The following is a 21,162-nucleotide window of genomic DNA, read 5'->3' on the forward strand; positions in this document are numbered from 1 at the left end:
GGAAGCAGCGGTCACCAATTGTCCGAGAATTACTGGTGCAGGCAGAAAGAAGGTGAGCAACAGAGGTCGCAGCCGTCTGTGACCGACGGGCGCAACAACTGGCCACCAGAAACCCAAGGGCTCAACCTGCAGGGGAGGTGGATGGTATAGGCGAAGCTCCATCCCATTCCGCCACAGGGCATCTCCGTCAGTTGTTGGTGCGGGCTTAGTGGGCTTGCTCACTAGGCAGTGACAACCTCACCACAGCATTAAGGGTCCACCCTTCCAATAAGCTTTACATCTCCTAGATAAATTGCCTTGAAATTTGCACTCTCTACAGAAAATTAATGTTTTACATTGTGTGTAAATATATATATATATATATATATATATGTGTGTGTGTGTGTTTGTGTATAAGTACACACTTTTTATTTAATGGCAAATAGATATATTAAGTAAAAAGCTGAGGTTTACCTGATAAACAGTTGCTCGTAAAGCATCTGCTTCTTCAAGATCAGAAGCACTTTTCTCTAACTGCTTATTATCCAAGACCATTAATGTTCCCAAATAGCGAGACTTCGCAGAGCTGTTCCTGCAGAAACCAGTTTTCTTAATGGCGTGTGAAGATCTTATATTCCTATAAGATATCAAAAAATATATTCAAGTGAGTCCCTGTCGAGAAATTAATTGCATTAGAATGCATGGTACAGATGTTTTCTTTTTTTTTTTTATAATTTAATATTTATTGATTATACCAATATTTGACAATACTAAACATGTCAATAAGAAGGAATAACAAGCAATAAACAAGGAAAACAGATATCCATTTTAACAAAGTATCATCACTGCCATATTATCCTAATACAGCTTTTAATTTAAAACCTAGCCAATATCTTAATATGTAGTAATTAATATTTAATATCCCTTTTACCATGAAATATAGGGGGGAATCATAATTCAAAGGATCTCTTCCTGAAGCAAATACAAAGAGTAATAAGGAGAGGGACTTGGTTTTTCCAAATCACAATTTGGAAAAAAAAAATTCAGATGTTTTCTAGAAGATGACAAGAATGCAGTAGAAACAGAAAAACTGACAGATGAATCTAGATTCCTTTATCTAGGCTACCTATTTCTCAAATTGCCACAATAGCGCAGCCCCTTCATTTTTTATGCTTTACCCCAGTGTGATGGAACATGCATAGCTGACTGGAAAGTCTTGGGGAAGGCTAATTATCTGCAGCTGTGGTAGCCTGAGTAGGATTAAGAGAGTTAAACATAAAAAGCAGAGATGGAAAGAGCCAGAGTAAAAAAAAAAAAAAAAAGGATAGATTTGTGTTGGCTAAGAAACATGTCTCTGGTTATCATTACATCTTCATCTTAGCCCCTGAGAATGTTCTAAGCTTTAGAGAGTATGTTCTGGTACTGTTCTAAAAACACAGGTGCCATACTTACTATTTTAGGTAATAATCCTGGGAAAATGTATGTATTTATTTATAAAATTTATAACCTGCTCTCATATGTATTGCTTGAGGCAGTTCACAGTATTTTAACATACATAATTTTAAAATACAAAGAACTATACAAGATTAAAACAGAAACATAGGCTGGACAAGCAATCAGGCCGATACAATAAAGACACGCGGAAAAAGGGTGCTCAGTGTTGAGTGTTGAATGTCTAGGATGGCCAACTTTTCCATGAACACCCCACTAATCTTCATGCTTTGGGAGGAGAAGCAGGGGAATGGGAGGTTACAGACTACTATCAGTTGTCGATCCATTCATTACTTGGCTTTCAAGCACCCCCCCCCACCCCAATATATTTTGTTTTATAAAATGTTATTTCAACTATCCTCTTAAAGACATCAACCACAGCCTCTCTCATGCAGTTTTGCTCTCTGTCAAACTAAAGCCTTTCTAATACATACCCACCTCCATACTTCCCCATAAATACACAGCCTCCTATCTTATATACACACACATACTCCCAAATCTTCCTCCCTCAGACACAGGTGGTTCGCTCTCCCTTTCCTTACAACCTTCCCAGTCTTTCATCCGTGTCTTCTTGTGCCACCTGTCTCTCAATGTGCCCTCCCCTTCCTCTGCGCACTCCTCTATTGTGCTGCCCTCCTATCTCTAGTCCCCTCTAGTCCTCTCCCTCTGTCTTCTCTCCTGTCTCCCTCTCCTCCCCAGTGCCTTCCTCTTTCAGTCTCCTTTCCTCCTGTCCCCTTGTCTCATTTGTGCCTCTTCTATCTCTTCTTTCCCTTCCCCCATCTACCACCTTCCCTCATGCTTCCTTTGTGCCTCTCCCCTTCCCTCTGACCTTCCTTCCATATCCCCTCTATGTTTCTTTCCTCAGTTGCTCCCCATGTGTCTAATTTCCTTTCCTTCCCATTTTTTCTGTGACCCCCTCTTGTCTCTCACCTTTCCTCGCCCTGTGACGCTGACTGTCTCTTCCCCTCCTTTCATCCTGTATCCCTCAGCTGGCTCCCTGCAGCCCCTTTGCTCTGATCTTGGCCCAGCACTCGGCGAGGGAGGGGGAGGGACCCAGAAGGCATTGCTGCAGAGATCTGTGGAGCCACTGGGAACAGAGGGCTGTGCTGTGCCCCGCCTCCTCTCGCCATCCCATCCAATCACCACACAGGAAAGGAGGCAAGCGGGCAGGGACACAGCTCAGTTCTCGGCTCTGCCTTTCCCTATAACCAGGAAGCTGTGGGAAAGAGAAGGAGCCTCTTACCAAAACCAGATTTTCAGTGTCCGGTCAGTACTTCTGACTGGACACTATACAGTACAGCTGAAAACCTGGCTGTCCGGTCCAAAACCGGGCAGTTGACAACCCTATGAGCACTCCTGTTTCTAACCTGTGAACAGCTCGTTAATTGAGCGTCCCTTTTCCTAACCTGACTGCCGGCACACTTTTTTTTTTTTTTTTTTTTTTTTAAACCTTTTGGATCCTCTGACTTAATATCGCCACGATATTAAGTTGGAGGTAGTAAAGAAAAGCAGAAAATACTTTTCTGTACACTTTTTTGGGCTTCTCAGAAATTAATGCCTGCTCTGGGTTGGCTTAATTTTTGAGCGTTAAAATGTGCAGATCGGATGCACATTTTTTTTTTTTGTATCTGGGGCATGTGATAAGTGCTATTAGTTTTGGGGGGAGGGGTTGTGGATGCGTGTCCAAAACGTGTGTCCAACCGCTGGTTAAACTGCGCTCAGCTGAGCGCACTGTGTTGTATCTGCCTGATAATTATTACAAGGTTTGCATGGTATGGGTTAAAGCTGTATCAACTGACAACATAATGCTAAGATAAAGTAAAAAAATCTGTGAGATGGTAAAAATGAGCACAATAGGCTTGCTTCGGCTATTGAGAACATAATTCCAAAACAAAATAAACATTCAGGGGGTGGTGAGAACTGTAAGAACAAGCACAACAGACTTACACAGACTAATTCAAGATGTATCAACTGGGAGCATAATTCCAGAATGGGAGAGAGAAAATGGCTGTCATTCTAGTCTGTGTGAAATTTGGCTAATGGTCTAATGGGCTAAACAGCTAATTAGGATGTGGTCGCCATCTTAGGAAACAGTGCAAGATGGAGATGTGGAAATGAAAGAAGTGAAGAAGAGAATTTGGCTGCAGGAAGCACTTGCATTACATAAAGCTAAGCACTTAGGAAAGAGTTGTTTAGATGATCCATCTATATCTGTATCTTATCTGCGATATATTCTGAACCAAGCAAAGAATTTATGTATTTATTTTATTGGAAATGCTTCATGACAGATTCAGGATTCTGGCCAAAGGGAATAGAGCTACTGTCAAATACATTAAATATATAGAGAAGAGCTCCATAGCATATAAGAGACATTTCAGAATCTGAACCTGAGAAGCTACAGAGTGAAGAAAATCATCAAAAATACACATAAAACACACCAATTTTCAAAGTAAACTTACATATGCATGTTAGCTATGATAATTGTTAGGATTTGTGGGCTTCGTAACCCTTGGCCCGAGGTAGAGGTTGATACTACCTGAGGGGTGGAGCCCCACAGGTCCTCACCGTCAGGAGGTGAGGTCAGCTGCAGTAGGGGACATGACTGTAGTTCAATAGAGTAAGAACGTTCTGCGTCACTGCCACGTGATCGCAGGTACCTATGTTATCACCTACACTGAGATATACTGTGAGGCATCCCGAGGAGCGAGGCGAAGAGGCACAGTTCAGAGGAGTCACAGTACTTAGGCAGGACTGAAGATACAATGTACCAAGTAGGAACCTCCAAGACAGAGGAGCGCTAGGCAGGCCTCAAGGAGCAGGGAACGCGAAGACAGGATCTTCTGGAGGAGTGATGCAGAGACTGTCCCGAGGGGTGGGACAGCGTAGACTAAAGCCACTGGTGTAAAGATGTTGAGACTGCCCCGAGGAGTGGGAAGTGTAGAATCAAGTCTCAGATAAAGTGAAGTAGAGGCTGCCCCGATGTTGCATTCGTGCCTGCTTTTCGCCCTCACTCCACCCTCTCTACCTCTTTGGCAACTCCCTCCGGGCCTGAAGGACGGCTTGCCGCCATGGCGTCTCCATACTGCTTCTCTCTGGCGTCTCCGAATTGGCCTGACGCTGCGGATCCGCCATGTTCATGATGACGTAGTTTGTACCAGCAAGGGCGCAAACCTCGGGGGCGTCTCCCCGTAGTGACGTCATCCGCTTCCAACATAAAAGGTCTTTGCTTACACTTACGAATCGAGTTAGCAAGGATTCGTCCAAGCTCCTCTGCCTCTTTGGACTTACTTGGGGTACCCGCTTCTCGGGGGCCTCACTCTCTCTTCTTGTTTTCAGATTGCTAAGATGGGATCCGGTACTCGCTCCTCAAGGGCCTATGTCCCTGAATGCTCAGAAGACTCCCTATTGCCTGGAAGCGATCGCAGGCATGAACATTGTGAGTTTCTATTCCAGTTGCAGATAGGAACCGGTACTCACTCCTCGAGGGCCCATGTTCCTAGAACTCTGAAGATTCTCTTTTGTCTAGACGCTATCGCAGGTACGGAGATCATGAGTTATTATTGCAGATTGCAGAAGCTATTTCCATTTACAGATAACTGTGAGTTACCATCGCTCTCTCAGAGCTGTCCCTGGAACTAGGTACTCGCTCCTCGAGGGCCTAACTCTTTCCAGCTACTGAGCCTTCTTATTAATCTATGTGAGTGTATCATCTACTTCTGGTTATGTATCCAGCATACCCCGTCTACTCACTATCTATGAGTCTCTCTCTACAGCTCAGCAAACCCAGAGATAAAAGTTCCAGGATCTGAAGGACTTCAGCCCTGCCAGGCACATCAGCTCACTACTGCCACCTCTGGTGGTTCTACTACCTGTCTAATAAAGAACTATCTGTGTCTGTCTCCATACCCCAGCCTAGTCGGTGGTCCATCTCATGATATCCTCCTGAGGGCACTGCCATCTGCCCAAGGATTCACCATTTTTACATTAGAATGCCCATCTCTCACACTTCAAGAGCTGAGTACATTGCTAGCCCCTCCCCCCTGGGGGAGCAACTCTAACAGATTGCTAATTTCTAGCAGAAAAGATAACAGATTGCTAACTCCAGTGAATCCAGCTTTAAAAATTTAGAGAAGCAGTACTCCTGGGAATCCAGCAAAGGTATTGGATGTCAGTAGCCATGGACCCGGCTCATCTTTCTGCCTTGCAGGCTATTCCAGGCCTGGCTCAATGCATCTCAGAACACCAAGAAACCTTGGAGAAACTTACTGCAGCCATTCATCAGCTTCACACACAGAAGATACAAGGCACAGCTTCTACACAAGAAGGTCAGTTACAGGAGGTAACTTTAAAGACAGCTGTTCCACTGGCAGCGCCTATTCGATTCTCCGGAGAACTCCAGAAGACTCGGGGCTTTTTGAACCAGTGCAGCTTGCATTTCACTTTACAACCTTCATTGTTTCTCACAGGCCTCTCTAAGACCAGCTACATTTTATCATACTTGGATGGGAGAGCCTTGTCGTGGGCATCTACCTTGTGGGAATGCAATGTTCTTGGAGGAGAAGTCTATTAATGGCTATTAATCAAGTTTACTTAGGGAATAGCCACTGCTATTAATTGCATCAGTAGCATGGGATCTTCTTAGTGTTTGGATAATTGCCAGGTTCTTGTGGACTGGTTTGGCCTCTGTTGGAAACAGGATGCTGGGCTTGATGGACCCTTGGTCTGACCCAGCATGGCAATTTCTTATGTTCTTATGACCCTATTTTGCAGGACATAGAAGGATTTATGGACTTGTTTAAATCCGTTTTTGATGACCCTGCTCGTATATCTGTTGCAGAGTTTACTTTAGTGGACTTGAAGCAAGGCAACAGATCCCTGGCTGAATTTGCTACAGAATTTAAAACTCTTGCAGCAGAACTTCGCTGGGATCCCAGATGTTTGAAGACACCTTTTGCAGAGGTCTGGATACCCACGTGAAGGACGAGCTGGCCGCTCGTCAGACACCTGACTCACTGGAAGAATTGATAGCCTTAAGTACTTGGATCGACTGGCGGCTTTGAGATAAGGTGAAGGAACTCCCACATAAGGTATTACCTGGGACCCCGCTGGACCACCAGGTACTTTTAAAAAGTTTGGGGGGGGGGGTCGGGAGGGTGAGGGATTGGAAAGAATTAAATTTAAAGGGTCGGGGTTGGTTTGGGGGTTATTTTTAAGTGCCCTTTCTTCCCCCCCCCTCCAAAACGATAAGAGAACCCCACGAAATTGGTTTTCCTATCAGGTTCGGGGGCCCCCCGAATTCTGACGAGTTTGAAAATATCTTCCGATATTTTCAATCTTCAGAAAAATGATTCACATCCCTATTATCCACTATGATCCTAAATCTCTTTACTGGGTGGTAACTCCTAAGATAAAATCTAACTATGTAACTACAGAAGTTTTTGCCCTTTTGTTTCATAGTAAAATTTATTTTTATCATCCTTTTGCTGATTTAATTTTTTAAGTATTATATAAACAGGGCAGATAAAATATCATACAACCATAAATAGACAAAAAGACCCAAGTTTTCAATTTATGATTAAAACTCTATTATCTACATATTAGACATAGATGTAACATGCAAAAACTTAAATAACATGGCAACAGGAGCCAATCAGCTGGTTTAATGGTCATATTTGAATTCAGCACATCAACATCAATAACAAATGGCATGTTTTATCGCTGAAGTAGATAACTTCTAAAAATTTGTATACTAGTGTTACATGGAAATCATGTTTTTACAATGGTTATATATTCACTTACTTTGTTATTCAAGTTAATTCCATCACCAAAAGGTTATTCTTTTAGCCTCACAAAATAATTTTCTTCTAGTTTAATCTCCTGACATCTGATTTCTTACCAATTATCTCTTTTCCAAAAAGCTACGCAAAGCTATGTGTTTTTATAGTCCGACAAAATACTTTTCAGCAAGTTTAGAATTGCATTCCAAATTATGAGTGCATTTATTTCCAATCTCCCTTTCCTTTCCAAAATATTAGAAAAATTAGTCAACTCTCGCCTATCTGACTACCTTGAACAACACAACATTCTTCCTCCCTCCCAATACGGCTTCCGAAAATATTTGAGCACCGAAAAGCTACTCCTCTCCCTAACTGACACCATCATCAATGGTTGCGATACAGGATGCTCATTTCTCCTTGCCATGCTAGACATCTCCGCTGCCTTTGATACCGTGAATCACACTATACTTATCAACATCCTCAGCAACATTGGAATCTCCGGTACCGCTCTATCCTGGATCAAATCGTACCTACAAAATCGTCACTATACAGTTTCCTCTGATAACAAGGAATCTGACCCGATCAGCCTCAACCAAGGTGTCCCCCAGGACTCATCCCTCTCGTCCACCCTTTTCAACATTTACATGCTGCCCCTCACAACCCTCCTCACTAATCTTGGCTTCAAACATTTCATATACGCAGACAATGTTCAAATTCTTTTCCCTTTTACTGACTCACTCCAAACTGCTCTTCAAAACTGGGAATCATGCCTTATTGCTATCAACCAACTTCTTACAGACATGCACCTTGCTCTTAACCCCCAAAAAACTGAACTCCTCATCATCTCTACCAAACGTCCTCTACCCCCCATACCCCCCGCTTACACCAGCACTACTTTCCCCGCCCATACACGTAATCTGGGTGTCCTCATAGACAATCGGCTCTCTTTCAAACCCTTCATTAAATCTATCATAAGTGACTGCTACTTCAAACTTCAAACCATCAAAAAACTCAGACCTCTACTTTACTTTACTGACTTTCGTACAGTACTGCAATCTATCATCTTCTCCAAGATTGACTACTGTAATGCTCTCTTCCTTGGCCTCCCTGCATCATATACCAAACCTTTACAACTCCTACAGAATGCCTCAGCACGCATCCTCACCAACTCCAAAAAACGTGACCACATCACACCCACCCTGATCGAACTCCACTGGCTGCCTATACAATCCCGTATCCTTTTCAAGACACTCTCGCTCATCCACAAAAGCATCAATAATGAAAACTCTGACTGGCTCAACCCTCCCTTACTCCTACGCACATCCACTCGACCATCTCGTTCCGTACTCCAAGGAACACTCCCGTACCCCCTCTATCAAATCAACAAAACTCACCTCCACAATGAACAGAGCCTTTTCTCTAGCCGGTCCCACCCTTTGGAACTCCATGCCTCCAGACCTACGCACTGAATCCTCTACCCCTAAATTTAAAAAAAAACTAAAAACTTGGTTGTTCCTACAAGCCTACCCATCCAACATGAACCTCTCTCCGAATCTTATCTGATCCAACCTCATTCCCCCCCCCCGCTCACCTTTTACCCTATCTTCCTATCGTGCTTACTCATCTCTACTTCCCCCTCCTTCCCTCCGCTCCTATTGTAATTTCCACCTATTGATTGTCAAATAGTATTATATAATGCCATTCTCAATCTTTTATAAACTTTGTGTAAATATCCTTCTGCCTCCCATTCACCTAAGCAGCACCCCCTCCAGAGGTGCTTGCCCCTTGTAAATTATAACCATCTTCCTACTCCTTGTAAATTATAGCCATATCTATTTAGTTGTTTTTGTTCCTTAATATCTCAGTTACCGTTCAATGTAAAGGCTTCGCCTAAAGTTATTAAGTTACTTGTAAACCGATGCGATGTGCAAACGGTTGTCTGTATATAAAAGGTTTCAAATAAATAAATAAATAAATTTAAAATGTCATACAAACAGAACTTGATGGCAGATAAAGCAAAATTGCTTACCTTGTAATAGGTGTTATCCCAGGACAGCAGGATGTAGTCCTCACATATGGGTGATGTCACCGACAGAGCCCAGCGCGGGAAATCTTTCTGTCAAAGTTTCTAGAAACTTTTGACTGGCCCTGTGAGGCCACTGAGCATGCCCAGCATGCCATGATATTCTCTGCCACAGGTGTCTCTCTTCAGTCTCGTATGTAGCAATAAGGTTTAGCAAAAAATAAAATAATAAAAGGAATGAGACCCAACTCCGCGGGGTGGCGGGTGGGTTCTGTGAGGACTACATCCTGCTGTCCTGGGATAACACCTATTACAAGGTAAGCAATTTTGCTTTATCCCAGGACAAGCAGGATGCTAGTCCTCACATATGGGTGATTAGCAAGCTAGAGGCTGAGTCATTTTGTATTGAGGCAACAGTGAAGTATTGTTGTTGAAATGAGTCTGCCGTGGATTACAGCTGGTTGGATGTAGAAGGAGTTGGGATTATGCTGGAAACAAGTTCTTTAAGATAGATTGTCCATAGGCTGAATCTTGTCGTCCTTGTTTGTCCAAACAGTAATGAGCTGCAAAGGTGTGAAGAGAACTTCATGTTGCTGCTTTACATATGTCAAGAATTGGCACTGAACGATAGTGTGCTACTGAGGTTGACAATGCTCGTACTGAATGGGCCTTTACCTGCCCTTGGAGAGGAAGACCTGCTTTTTCATAGCAAAATTGTATGCAATCTGCTAGCCAATTGGATATAGTATGTTTACCCACCGGTTTCCCTGGTTTGTTTGGATCATAAGATACAAACAGTTGTGTGGATTTTCTGTGGACTGCAGTGCGGTTGATATAGAATGCTAGTGCACGTTTACAGTCCAAGGAATGTAAGGCTGTTTCTCCTGGATGAGAATGGGGCCTTGGAAAGAATGTGGGTAAAACTATGGATTGCTTCAAGTGGAATTCCGTAACCACTTTGGGAAGGAATTTTGGATGTGTACAGAGAACCACTCTGTCATGTAGGAACTTTGTATAGGGTGCGTACATGACAAGTGCTTGTAATTCACTAACCCTTCTAGCTGATGTAATGGCTATGAGGAAGATAGTCTTCCATGTGAGATATTTAAGGTCACAGGAATCTATGTGTTCAAAAGGAGAATGCATTAGTCTTGTTAAAACCAGCTTCAGGTCCCACTGTATGACTGGTAGCTGAATTGGTGGTTTAAGATGACTTAAACCTCTCATAAATCTACTTACGAGAGGTTGTGTGGAAATAGGTGCATCTCCCATCTTGTTATGGTAAGCTGAGACTGCACTTAAATGTACTCTTACAGAAGAAGTCTGGAGACCAGATTCTGACAGATGGTATAAGTAGTCTAGTAGAGAAGTAGTGGGGCAAGTGAAAGGATCAATATCCTTTTGCCTGCACCACAAAGTAAACCGTTTCCATTTTGAAGAATAGTTCTTTCGTGTGGAAGGTTTACGTGAAGCTATAAGCACTCGAGATATACTTTTTGAAAGATTGAGGGGTTGTAAAATCAAGCTTTCAACATCCATGCTGTCAGGGATAGGGATTGAAGGTTGGGATGGGGCAACCGACCCTAATCCTGAGTTATGAGAGTGGGAGCTACTTCCAGACAAATGGGATCCCTGATCGAGAGGTCTAGAAGTGTGGGAAACCATACTTGTCGAGGCCAATATGGGGCTATGAGTATCATGGACCCCTTGTCCTGTTGTAGCTTCACTAGAGTTTTGGTTATGAGCGGTATTGGAGGATACGCGTATAGTAGGCCTGAGTTCCAAGGGCGAGCAAAGGCGTCCTTGGCTGGCTGATTCTCTCGGTTGTGTAGAGAACAGAATTTGTCTACTTTGTGATTCAGATGTGACGCAAAGAGGTCTATTGTCGGTTGGCCCCAACGCTGATCCTGGTCGCTACTATGGGATCCAGGGACCATTCGTGTGGCTGGAATTGACGACTGAGGCGATCCGCTAGTACATTTTGAATGCCTGCCAGATAAGTGGCCCGGAGGAACATTGAGTGTGTTAGGGCCCAGGCCCAAATCTGTGCAGCTTCTTGACAAAGGAGATACGAGCCCGTACCTCCCTGTTTGTTGATGTACCACATGGCTACTGTGTTGTCCGTTTGGATCAGAACAGTCTTGTGTGAAAGGCAGTCCTTGAACGCATGTAGCGCATAACGTATAGCTCGAAGCTCTTGGAAATTTATTTGAAATGTTGCTTCAAGGTTTGTCCAAGTGCCTTGTGTTTGGAGATTGTCTATGTGAGCTCCCCAACCCAAGGTGGATGCATCTATAGTTAAAGTTATCTGTGGGACTGGTTGCTGAAAAGGTAGGCTTTTGCGCAAGTTGTCCATGTTTGTCCACCAAAGTAGAGATGATCTTAGTTGGTGGGTCACTTGAATTGGATAATGTACTGGCTGAATGGCTTGGATCCATTGTGATCTTAAAGTCCATTGGGTAATCCTCATGGCGAGCCGTGCCATAGGAGTGACATGAACTGAGGAGGCCATATGGCCTAGTAAATGAGAAACTGATGAGCTGTCGTTTGTTTCTGTAAGTAAATGGATCTTGCTAGTAGAGTGAGTGTCTTTGCTCGATCTACAGGTAGAATGGCCTTTGCTAGATTGGTGTTCAATTCTGCTCCTATGAATTGAAGCAGGTGAGTTGGAGTGAGATGGGATTTTTGATAATTGATGAGAAATCCCATGGAGAGAAGTAGGGCAATTGTTCGAGTCAGAGAAGCGAGAGCTCCTTGCTGAGATTGACTCTTGATGAGCCAGTCGTCCAGATATGGGAAAACATGGACACCTTCTTTGTGCAAGTGTCCTGCTATTACTGCCAGACATTTGGTGAAGACTCTGGAAGCAGATGCCAGTCCGAATGGCAGAACTCTGTATTGGAAATGTTGATGGCCCACCATGAAGCGCAGATATTTGCGATGAGGAGGGAATATGGGAATGTGAGCGTAAGCATCTTGAAGATCCAAAGAACAAAGCCAATCTCCTGTTTGAGGTAGTGGAAGCATGGTGCCTAGAGAAACCATCCTGAATTTTTCTTTTTTCAGAAATTTGTTGAGATTTCTGAGGTCTAGGATGGGACGTAGGCCTCCGGTTTTCTTTGGAATGAGGAAATACAGGGAATAGAATCCTCTGCCCTGCTGAGTCCGGGGCACTGGCTGTACAGTCCTGGCTCTCAGAAGGATGGATAATTCTACTTGTAATTGAATTAGTTGCAAATTTTGTTGTGGGAAGAAACTTGGTGGAGATTCTGGAGGAACTGAGAGGAAATTTAGTTTCTAACCTCGAGAGACTATGGAGAGTACCCACTGGTCTGATGTTATGTTTAGCCAATGTGTGTAAAAATAGGATACTCTTCCTCCCACTGGCAGGTCTGGTTGAGGATTTAGGAGATGGACTTGTTCTCTGGCCTGTATTTCAAAAGCCCGCCGCTGGGCCTGTCTGTGCAGGAAGTTGCGGACGGGTAGGCCTAGGCTGTCTGGCCTGGGACCATTGTTGTGGCCTGGTTGACCTACCCCTAGAAGTTTGGGGGTAGTATCTCCGTGGCCGATAGTAAGAGCGTCTGGGTTCTCTTCGGGGAAGGCCACGAGAAGATTGTGTAGAGGGCTCTTGTGGGATTTGAGACAGTTGACGTAGAGTCTCTCTATGGTCCTTAAGCTGTTGTACTGCTTCTTGGACCTTTTCTCCAAATAAATTGTCTCCAACCATGGTAGGTCCACAAGTTTTTCTTGAACCTCAGGCCTGAGGTTTGAGGCCTTGAGCCATGCCCATCTATGGGCGGTGATTCCAGCTGCTGCTGCTCTGGAAGCCGTCTCAAAGTTGTCGTATACTGCCCTCACCTCATGTTTTCCGGCTTCTAGGCCTTTGTTGACTATGACCTGTGCTGGTTCCTGGAATTGGAGGCAAAGAGGTAATAAATTCCTCCATTTGCTTCCATAGGTTCCTCTGATATTGTGTGATGTATAATTGGTAAGCAGAGATTTTTGTGTTTAAGATGGCACTCTGATACACTTTTCTGCCTAATGAGTCGAGGAACCTATGGTCTTTACCAGGTGGAGTTGATGAGTGTGGATGCACACGTCTCGACTTTTTCTGTGCAGACTCTACTACAACAGACTGGTGTGGTAACTGTTGTTTTTGATATCCTAGAACTGTCTGCACTATATAGGTTGTGTCCACACGCTTGTTCACTGTGGGGACAGAAGATGAATGCTCCCAGATGCGGCATTGAAAATCCAAGAGAACCTCATGGATTGGGACAGCCAGCACTTGTTTAGGTGGGTCTACAAACTGCAGAACTTCAAGAGTTTGTTGTCTGGTATCTTCTTCGGCTGTTAGTTTGAAGGGAATGAAGTCAGCCATGTCCTGAACGAATGTTGAGAATGATAAATCCTCTGGAGGTGATTTTTTTCTCTGATCTGGAGGAGAAGGTTCAGACATGAATCCCTCAGAAGATGTTCCAGACTGCTGGTCATCCCAAGAGTCATCCGTGTCATCTCTATAGGGAGATTTTGGCGATGACCTGGGAGGGAAGTGAAGGCCTGAAGGGCCTGGCTGTGGATCATCGAAGGAAAACAAGGGTGAGGTCTCTTGAGGCTTTGTTGATGGTAGGTTATCGATGACATTTTGACATCTTTGCAAAAGACGTCGATAAAATGCGAGATCTTGTACTTCAGGAGGCTCAGATGATGGTTGCTTCGATGATACAGTGGTTGTCATCGAAGTAGTCATCGGTGGAAGTGTTGTGGAAGATTTCGACGTCGATGGAATCGAGAACGGCATCGAAGAGCCTGATGGAATCTGGGCGAAGACGGACGTCAATGACGTAACAAGTCTCGGTGTTGTAGTGATCGAGTCCATCGGTGCCCTCGGCGCCAACAAGGGCGCCGGCATCAATGGGCTAACCGGCATCGATGCTGGTGGCATCGGCGGGATCGCCGGAAGTGTTTGATCTTTTAGAGCCTGGATGACCGCTTGTCTGATGAGATCAGACAATTCCGGCTGTTCAACTGGTGGAATCAGAGCAGTTGTAAGCGGTGGCAGAGGCTGCGATGAAGGATCCTGTGCGGAAGCCTGTGGAGGATCCAGAATCAATGGAGGTAAAGGCCCAGGCGTCGAAGGGTCCGGTATTTCCTGGTCCCGTGGCCACTTTGCCATCGATTCCTCCTGGGATGTTGATGTGGACGATGACGGTCGACGATGTTTCAGCTTTAGATGGTCTGCCGACTTCGTCGATACTATGGACGATGGTGAAGACGAACGATCACCAGATCCATCCAGGCGCGGTTTTTTAAGCAAGGCTCTTTTAGTTGCTCCAGCCAGAGACGACTTCGATGATTTGGAAGGGGAAGGAATTAGTTGCAGCTGGAACAAATGTTCCATTTTTTCCTGCCTAGCCTTTCGCCCCTTTGCCGTCATCTCGGCGCATTTAGGACATGTATTTACATCATGTTTTTCACCGAGACAGAGGACACATTCTAAATGTGGGTCGGCGATCGACATGGTTCTGTTAAAAATAGGGCATTTTTTGAATCCCGTAGCCATTTTGTTATCGACGGCTGTCGAAGAATGTGAATTCATGAGAAGAAAAATTTCCAAAATTGAGAAATCAAGACCGAGATACTCACCAGCCGGTGAAAGGGAACCCCGAGAGACTTCTATGAGAGAGAATATCGGTAAAAGTATGACTTTCAGTCAGCAAAAAGTTGTGAAGAAACGCAACGGCTCCTGTCCCGCGATGCCTGAAGCAGCGCGGAAAAGCAAAGACTGAAGAGAGACACCTGTGGCAGAGAATATCATGGCATGCTGGGCATGCTCAGTGGCCTCACAGGGCTAGTCAAAAGTTTCTAGAAACTTTGACAGAAAGATTTCCTGCGCTGGGCTCTGTCGGTGACGTCACCCATATATGAGGACTAGCATCCTGCTTGTCCTGGGATAAAAACATATCCCATCCAGTCTGTCCAGTCACATTTCCTACTCAGCTTTATAGTCCCTTTTGTCTCCCTTATAGATTCTCTATGCTTGTCCCATGGTCTCTTGGATTTCAATTCTGCCCTTGTCTCCACCTCCTCCAAAGAGAGGCTATTCCATGCTTGTATCACCCTTTCTGCACGTGTGTGTTACAGAAGGTTTATCTGTATGTCTTTTACTTGCTTTCTAGGTATGGAGAAGTGGGGTGAGAGGAATGATAATGGGGCTGGGGTGTGTGTGTGTGCATGTGCGTGTGTGTGCGTGTGCGTCTTCACCCTAAACCTCCCACCTTTTCCCCACCTCTACCTCTTTCCCTTCCCCTATTCACTGTCATCCTTCCTCACTCTCCCCCCTACTCTTCCCCTGTCTTCCTTTCTTTCCTCCAGAGCCCCCACCTTTGCCACCACCAGCTATTCCTCTTCTTCAGTTGGTGGGACGTGGGTTCCTGCCAACCATGCTGCTCAATTCCACTCAGATCCTTCTTTTCATTGTCTGGTAAGGCCTCGGCTCCAGAACAGCCCTACCTTTTTCCTTTGCCGGCAATGTGGCTCCCCACCAGCCCCACTTCCTTCTCTGCTGTGGTTCTTGCATTTATGTTTTCACTTTTGTTTGCCTATCAGTCCCACCTGTGACATCAGTGTCATAGATTGACAGACAAAATGAAAAACATAACCACATTTTTATTTCATAAAACACACTAACAATATCTCTGGATTACTGTATAAAAAAGTTCATTCTGATACAAATGTATTTCCCTGTAGGCTACTCACAAATGGATATTATTACTTTACTATCTGTAAGGAAAACTGGGAATCACAATTGTAAAATATACTCTGTTTTTCATTTATTCACATTTATTAGGAGAATAAGAGTAATACTGTATGTCCATATGAGCTTAGGAAAATTGTTGCTTACTTTGAATATGCAGTGAGTTACTTTTCTGTTTTAGCAAGAATTAATTCTAAATTATCATAACATCACTGAAAAAGCAAGTAATGGTATTCTGGTTCAACTACAGGATCCTGAATGAAAATAAAGCTCAGCATGAACATTTCTAAAAACAACATTATGAGGTTTACTTTTAAAAATAAACTACTTAGCATCACAATGATCTACAATGGTACATACTATATATCTATTCAGAACTTACTGCCTATAGGCAAACTTGCGTGCACCAGGACAAACAAGCAAGTTTTTACCTGTCCACAGGAGAAATTGTTCTTTCTGAAACATCTTCTTTGTTCCTGAGATTCTTGCTTTCAATTATTTCCTTGTTCTTAGTATTCTCATCTTTAATTGTTTTCTGTTCAATCTAAAGAAGAGCAACTATAAATCAGAAAGGTAACTACAGCTCAACCAACCAAAGAAAATGCAACTAATACAAAGTCAAACAAATATTCCTGTAAATTGTTTTCTGGTTTATATTCATCTTTAAGTCATGATTACAACTTTTTAAAAGATCCTAATGTAGAAAATAAATGCCCCACACATAAACATTACAATTATTCACTCATTTTGAAGCATTTTACACTGGCATCTCTACCTGGTATTCACTTGTTAATACTGTTTGATCTCCATAATATCAAAGTGCACACACAGAGATAAAAATAAAAGTACAGTGAACTATTCCTTATACAATGATACATATCCCACATCATTAATAATTAAAATGTTTTGAATAGCTACTGTACTACGTTATGTTTTTCCATGACTTCAAGAGTATAATACCTGTGGGAGCTTCATTGAGGCTGTTGGAAACTTTGACAGTATTTGTGATCTGATAGGGGCCGGGGGCAATGAAGGGCTGGCCCAACAAAAACACATAGCGTGACCACATTGCCTACGAAGGTGAACTGCAGCAGGGAAGGATAAGTAGCAGCTGTCAGCAGGAAAAGTAGGGTGGATAAAGTGAATTCTGTTGGTATCTTGAGTGCATTGAGGCCCTTCTGAAATAGGTCAGCCCAATGGGGAAATTGATAAACTCATTCAGAATTGAAGAGCTTCTGGGTTGATTAAGGCAAAGTAGTTGATTGTGAATTTAAAGGAACAGAGCTGTTGAGAGTCCTGTCAGCATTTGCAGTGAATCAGAGTTTATCAGAGATGCAGAGCCGGATTAGGGAAAGTGTGTGGAGATCCTTGGATTGATGCAATGAATTGATGAGCAGCTTGTAACAACTCTTGCTATTTAACTTTGACCAAATTACTCCCCCTTTTCTCACACTACTGGGAAATCTAATTTCCATAGACAAACAGGAGAATCAGCCTTCCATGTACATGATGTCATCTGACAGCACCAAGAACAGAAAATTTTATTAGCTAGAATTAGAATTAGATGACATTTCTGCTTATTTGCAGCTAATATCCCACAGCTGTGAAGTTCCAGTCATTCTTTTTCCATGGAAAGAGATGAATATATTTTTCCATCATCAAAAAATTTCACTTCGATCACAAAGTTCCCTCGGTTCTTTTCCCTTTTTAGTTGTTTTTTTTTTTTATACCTCGGCCTCTCCTTGAGAAAGGAACAATGATTTTTACTCAAACCCTAAAAACATTTACTTTCAGTTTGACAGACTCTATTTGCCCCTCAATAGCTGATAAAAATGTAAGATATCAAAAAGTAATAAAAAGACTTTGGCGTTCAAATTGATTCCCTCAATCAACAGAAATCTCTATAACTGATCACCATACTGAATGTATGCACATAGCTATAAAACTTAGAAATATCTTCCAGACCATTCCGAACTCATCATCAACATGAGACATTAAAATCTTCAAAAACTTTGATATTGAAAACGTTCACTTCATCTTTGAAGGTTGCCTCTTTCTCTTTGGAGTCAAGTGTGAGGAAGGGTAAGGATTCCTTTAAGGACAATTGAATGCAGTAGTGAAAGCTATCAAGGCCGAGCAACAAGTCTGATGCTGTTTCAGCATTGATCTACTTCCTTTGATATCATCCATTACAAATGAAATGTTGATGAGATTTGTTTTCCAAACAGATCTAGATAGGAAGTATCTTTTAAGAAGCTAGTGTCTTGAGAGAATCCCCCATACCTCCAAAATTACCAATATCACCTCCTATATATACAATGGCTATCTCTCTATTTATTAAACATCCTTGGTTGATGCTCCTGACTCATTGTTCAAGAATCACCTGGCTCAGCATTTTGCTAAACTTCATACAGCTTCAATGTCAACTGCTTCAGCACCTTCCTCTTCAATACTTATTACTTCTATACAAGTAGAACCTGTAGTTGAATCTTTTCATTTAATAAGTCAGCAATATTCTTCAGCATTGAAAGGTCAGCATCAATCCACTTACAAGACACTGGACATTTAGCATAGAACTACTCAACCTCTGAAAGGCATCTTCTCCAGTTCCTTACCAGGTTACTTCTAGGCATGGCCATCCTTAGTAGTGGGGGTGGAAAATAGGGACAACCACCTTGGGCCCCGCACTGTCATGGTAGCCTTATCCCCAACACTATTATTTCCTGTCAGCCTGTAGTGGAGCCATGCATGTTAGCATTCTATAACACTGCTGCAGTTCATTATTCCTGGGCCCTTCTCTCTCCTATGGTCAAGTCTTGCTTCTATTAGTATACTTCAAAAGAGGCAGATACCTTACCATTCTCCAATTACTCATATTTCTTCTCCCTTGACACTGACTCAGAATCAGATCACTCATGAGACATTGATAACAGATCCATAGTCTTGGATTCTGATAGATAGCTCTCTAATTCCACTATAAAACCTATCTCCTCCAGCCAGGAGGATGTCCCCTCCAGAAGATCTTTACTTCCCAGCCTTCATCAATAAGATATTGCATGCTGTTCCCTTTGATCTGCAAGTAAATGGGGAATATAGAGCTCCTATGTTTGGACTCTTAAAGCATCTTAACATTCCTAAATATAGTGTAGCAGTTCCTGTTCTTCAAATTCTACAAAAACTAAAAATGATGATCTGGGAAACATAGCTTACTACTGTCCCAGTAGGAAAAAAGTTGGATACATAATACTGCTCCCGAGTTTGAAAAGATTTAATTGCCTTACTATTCTGTGGGGCTAGTCAGCTCTAAAGAATGCTAAAATGTCAAGAACTTGTTCCTCAGTTCTCGACCTAAAAGGTGGATGGTCTTCATAAAATGACTTATGAGGAGAGATTGAAGAACCTAAATATGTATACCCTGGAAGAGAGGAGGAGCAGGGGTGATATGATACAGACTAATCTTTTCTGTTGGAAAAAAATCAGTACAACTAGGGGTCACGATTTGAAACTCCAGGGAGGAAGACTCAGAACCAATGTCAGGAAGTATTTCTTCATGGAGAGAGTGGTGGATGCCTGGAATTCCCTTCCAGAGAAAGTGGTGAAGACTAAAACTGTGAAGGATTTCAAAGGGGCATGGGATAAACACTGTGGATCCATAAAGGCTAGAAGACAGGAATGAAGAGAAGAGCCATGGGGGTGGCTTGCTGAAATGGTGGCTACTACCCTTACTCAATAAGCCTTCACATGGTTAATGCAACTCCAACATTACTCTCTGCTTCAACGGCAAGGGGAGATGTGGAAAAGAGGATCTGCATTCAGACAACAACCAACAAGGACCGAACTATACAGTCTGGGTAAACAAATAAGCATGGGGATAGCTTGCTTATTGCGGCAGTTACTACCCTAAACCAATTAAGCCTGATACTTCACTTTGAATGCATATACAGCGTTGCTCTCTGCTTCAACAGAAGGGGGAAATGTGGAAAAGAGGATTTACATTCAGACAACATCCAACAAGGCATTGATCTGTGCAGTCTGGGTAAACAAGCACTGGGGTAACTTGCTTGATGCGGCAGTTACTACCCTTAACCATTAAGCCTTATGATTCACCTTTGATGCAACTCCAACATTACTCTCTGCATCAACAGCAGGGGGTGGCAGGAAATTCGAATCAAACAGTTACCAACAAACGCCCTGAACTTGGTGGTCAGTGAAACAGATAAGTATGGGAAAATAAGTCTGGGAGCTTGCTGGGCAGACTGGATAGGCCATTTGGTCTTTTTCTGTTGTCATTTCTATGGTTCTATGCTTCTATTTCTCCAGGCAAAGATCCACAAACATTACTAATTTGGAGGATACTGTTGCAAAACACCTTGATATCTGCTTGTGTGTGTTCTCACTTACTTTTTATGGTACAACTAGGGGCTGCTCCCCTGTTCACTTTGCTAGCCAACACTACTGCTGGGTAAATTTACACAGAAGGGGTGTGGAGATCGTATGTGATGTGAAGGGGGGCGAGTGGGCGAAGTGTCTATGTAGGGCTAGGGGTGCTCTTTCTCTTTTCCACTTTGCCCTGTCTCCTCATCCCTGTGTGTGTGTGTGTGTGCACGCACATGCTCCCTTGCACTATCCATATGGTCTCTGTCTCCCCTTGCAATCTCCAATTATCACCCATGCCCCCACTCTCCACTCTGTAGCCCTCTCCTCACTGTTGCGTCCATCGGTCTCAGATGGCTTTGACCTCTGTGCCTCACCTTTCTTCCTGCTCTCTCCTCTAGCCTTGGGAAGATGGCTGCCGCTGCGTCTTCATGCACCTCTCGCCGGCGTCCCCAGAACAGTAATGGCAAGGCTATCCGCCATGTTTCTCCTGAGGGCCTCCTAGGGTGCAGGTGCGCACGCTACCCACGTCTTTATCCACGTCATGGCGGAAACCTCGAGAGCGTCCCCCTCAAGTGACGTCATGCCATTCGGGTATTTAGCCTGCCCTTCATTTGCTAACAAATCGAGTTAGCAAGGATTGGAATGCCTCCAGTCTAAGCTACTCTGCCGCTTCCTTGCTGCCGCTGGAAGCTCTCTCTGCCCTTCGGGGTCATTCATCTAACTTGGGTACCCGCTCCTCGGGGGCCCTATGCTTTCTT

The 21,162-nt window shown here is 43.5% G+C and overlaps 1 protein-coding gene across 5 annotated transcripts in view; it reads right to left on the bottom strand.

The window, feature by feature from the left end:
* The window catches only part of MAP9 (microtubule associated protein 9), a 208,893-nt gene that overhangs the window by 65,853 nt on the left and 121,878 nt on the right, over positions 1–21,162 (bottom strand). For all 5 annotated transcript variants that reach the window (XM_029613539.1, XM_029613485.1, XM_029613405.1 and 2 more), the window contains exons 8-9: positions 16,459–16,571; positions 454–616 (exon numbers count right to left, since the gene is read on the bottom strand). In XM_029613539.1, coding sequence (XP_029469399.1) covers positions 454–616; positions 16,459–16,571 — 276 coding nt within the window. The remainder of the gene's footprint in view (positions 1–453; positions 617–16,458; positions 16,572–21,162) is intronic.

The sequence above is a fragment of the Rhinatrema bivittatum genome, chromosome 1 (assembly GCF_901001135.1).
Source record: "Rhinatrema bivittatum chromosome 1, aRhiBiv1.1, whole genome shotgun sequence".
NCBI lineage: Eukaryota > Metazoa > Chordata > Amphibia > Gymnophiona > Rhinatrematidae > Rhinatrema > Rhinatrema bivittatum.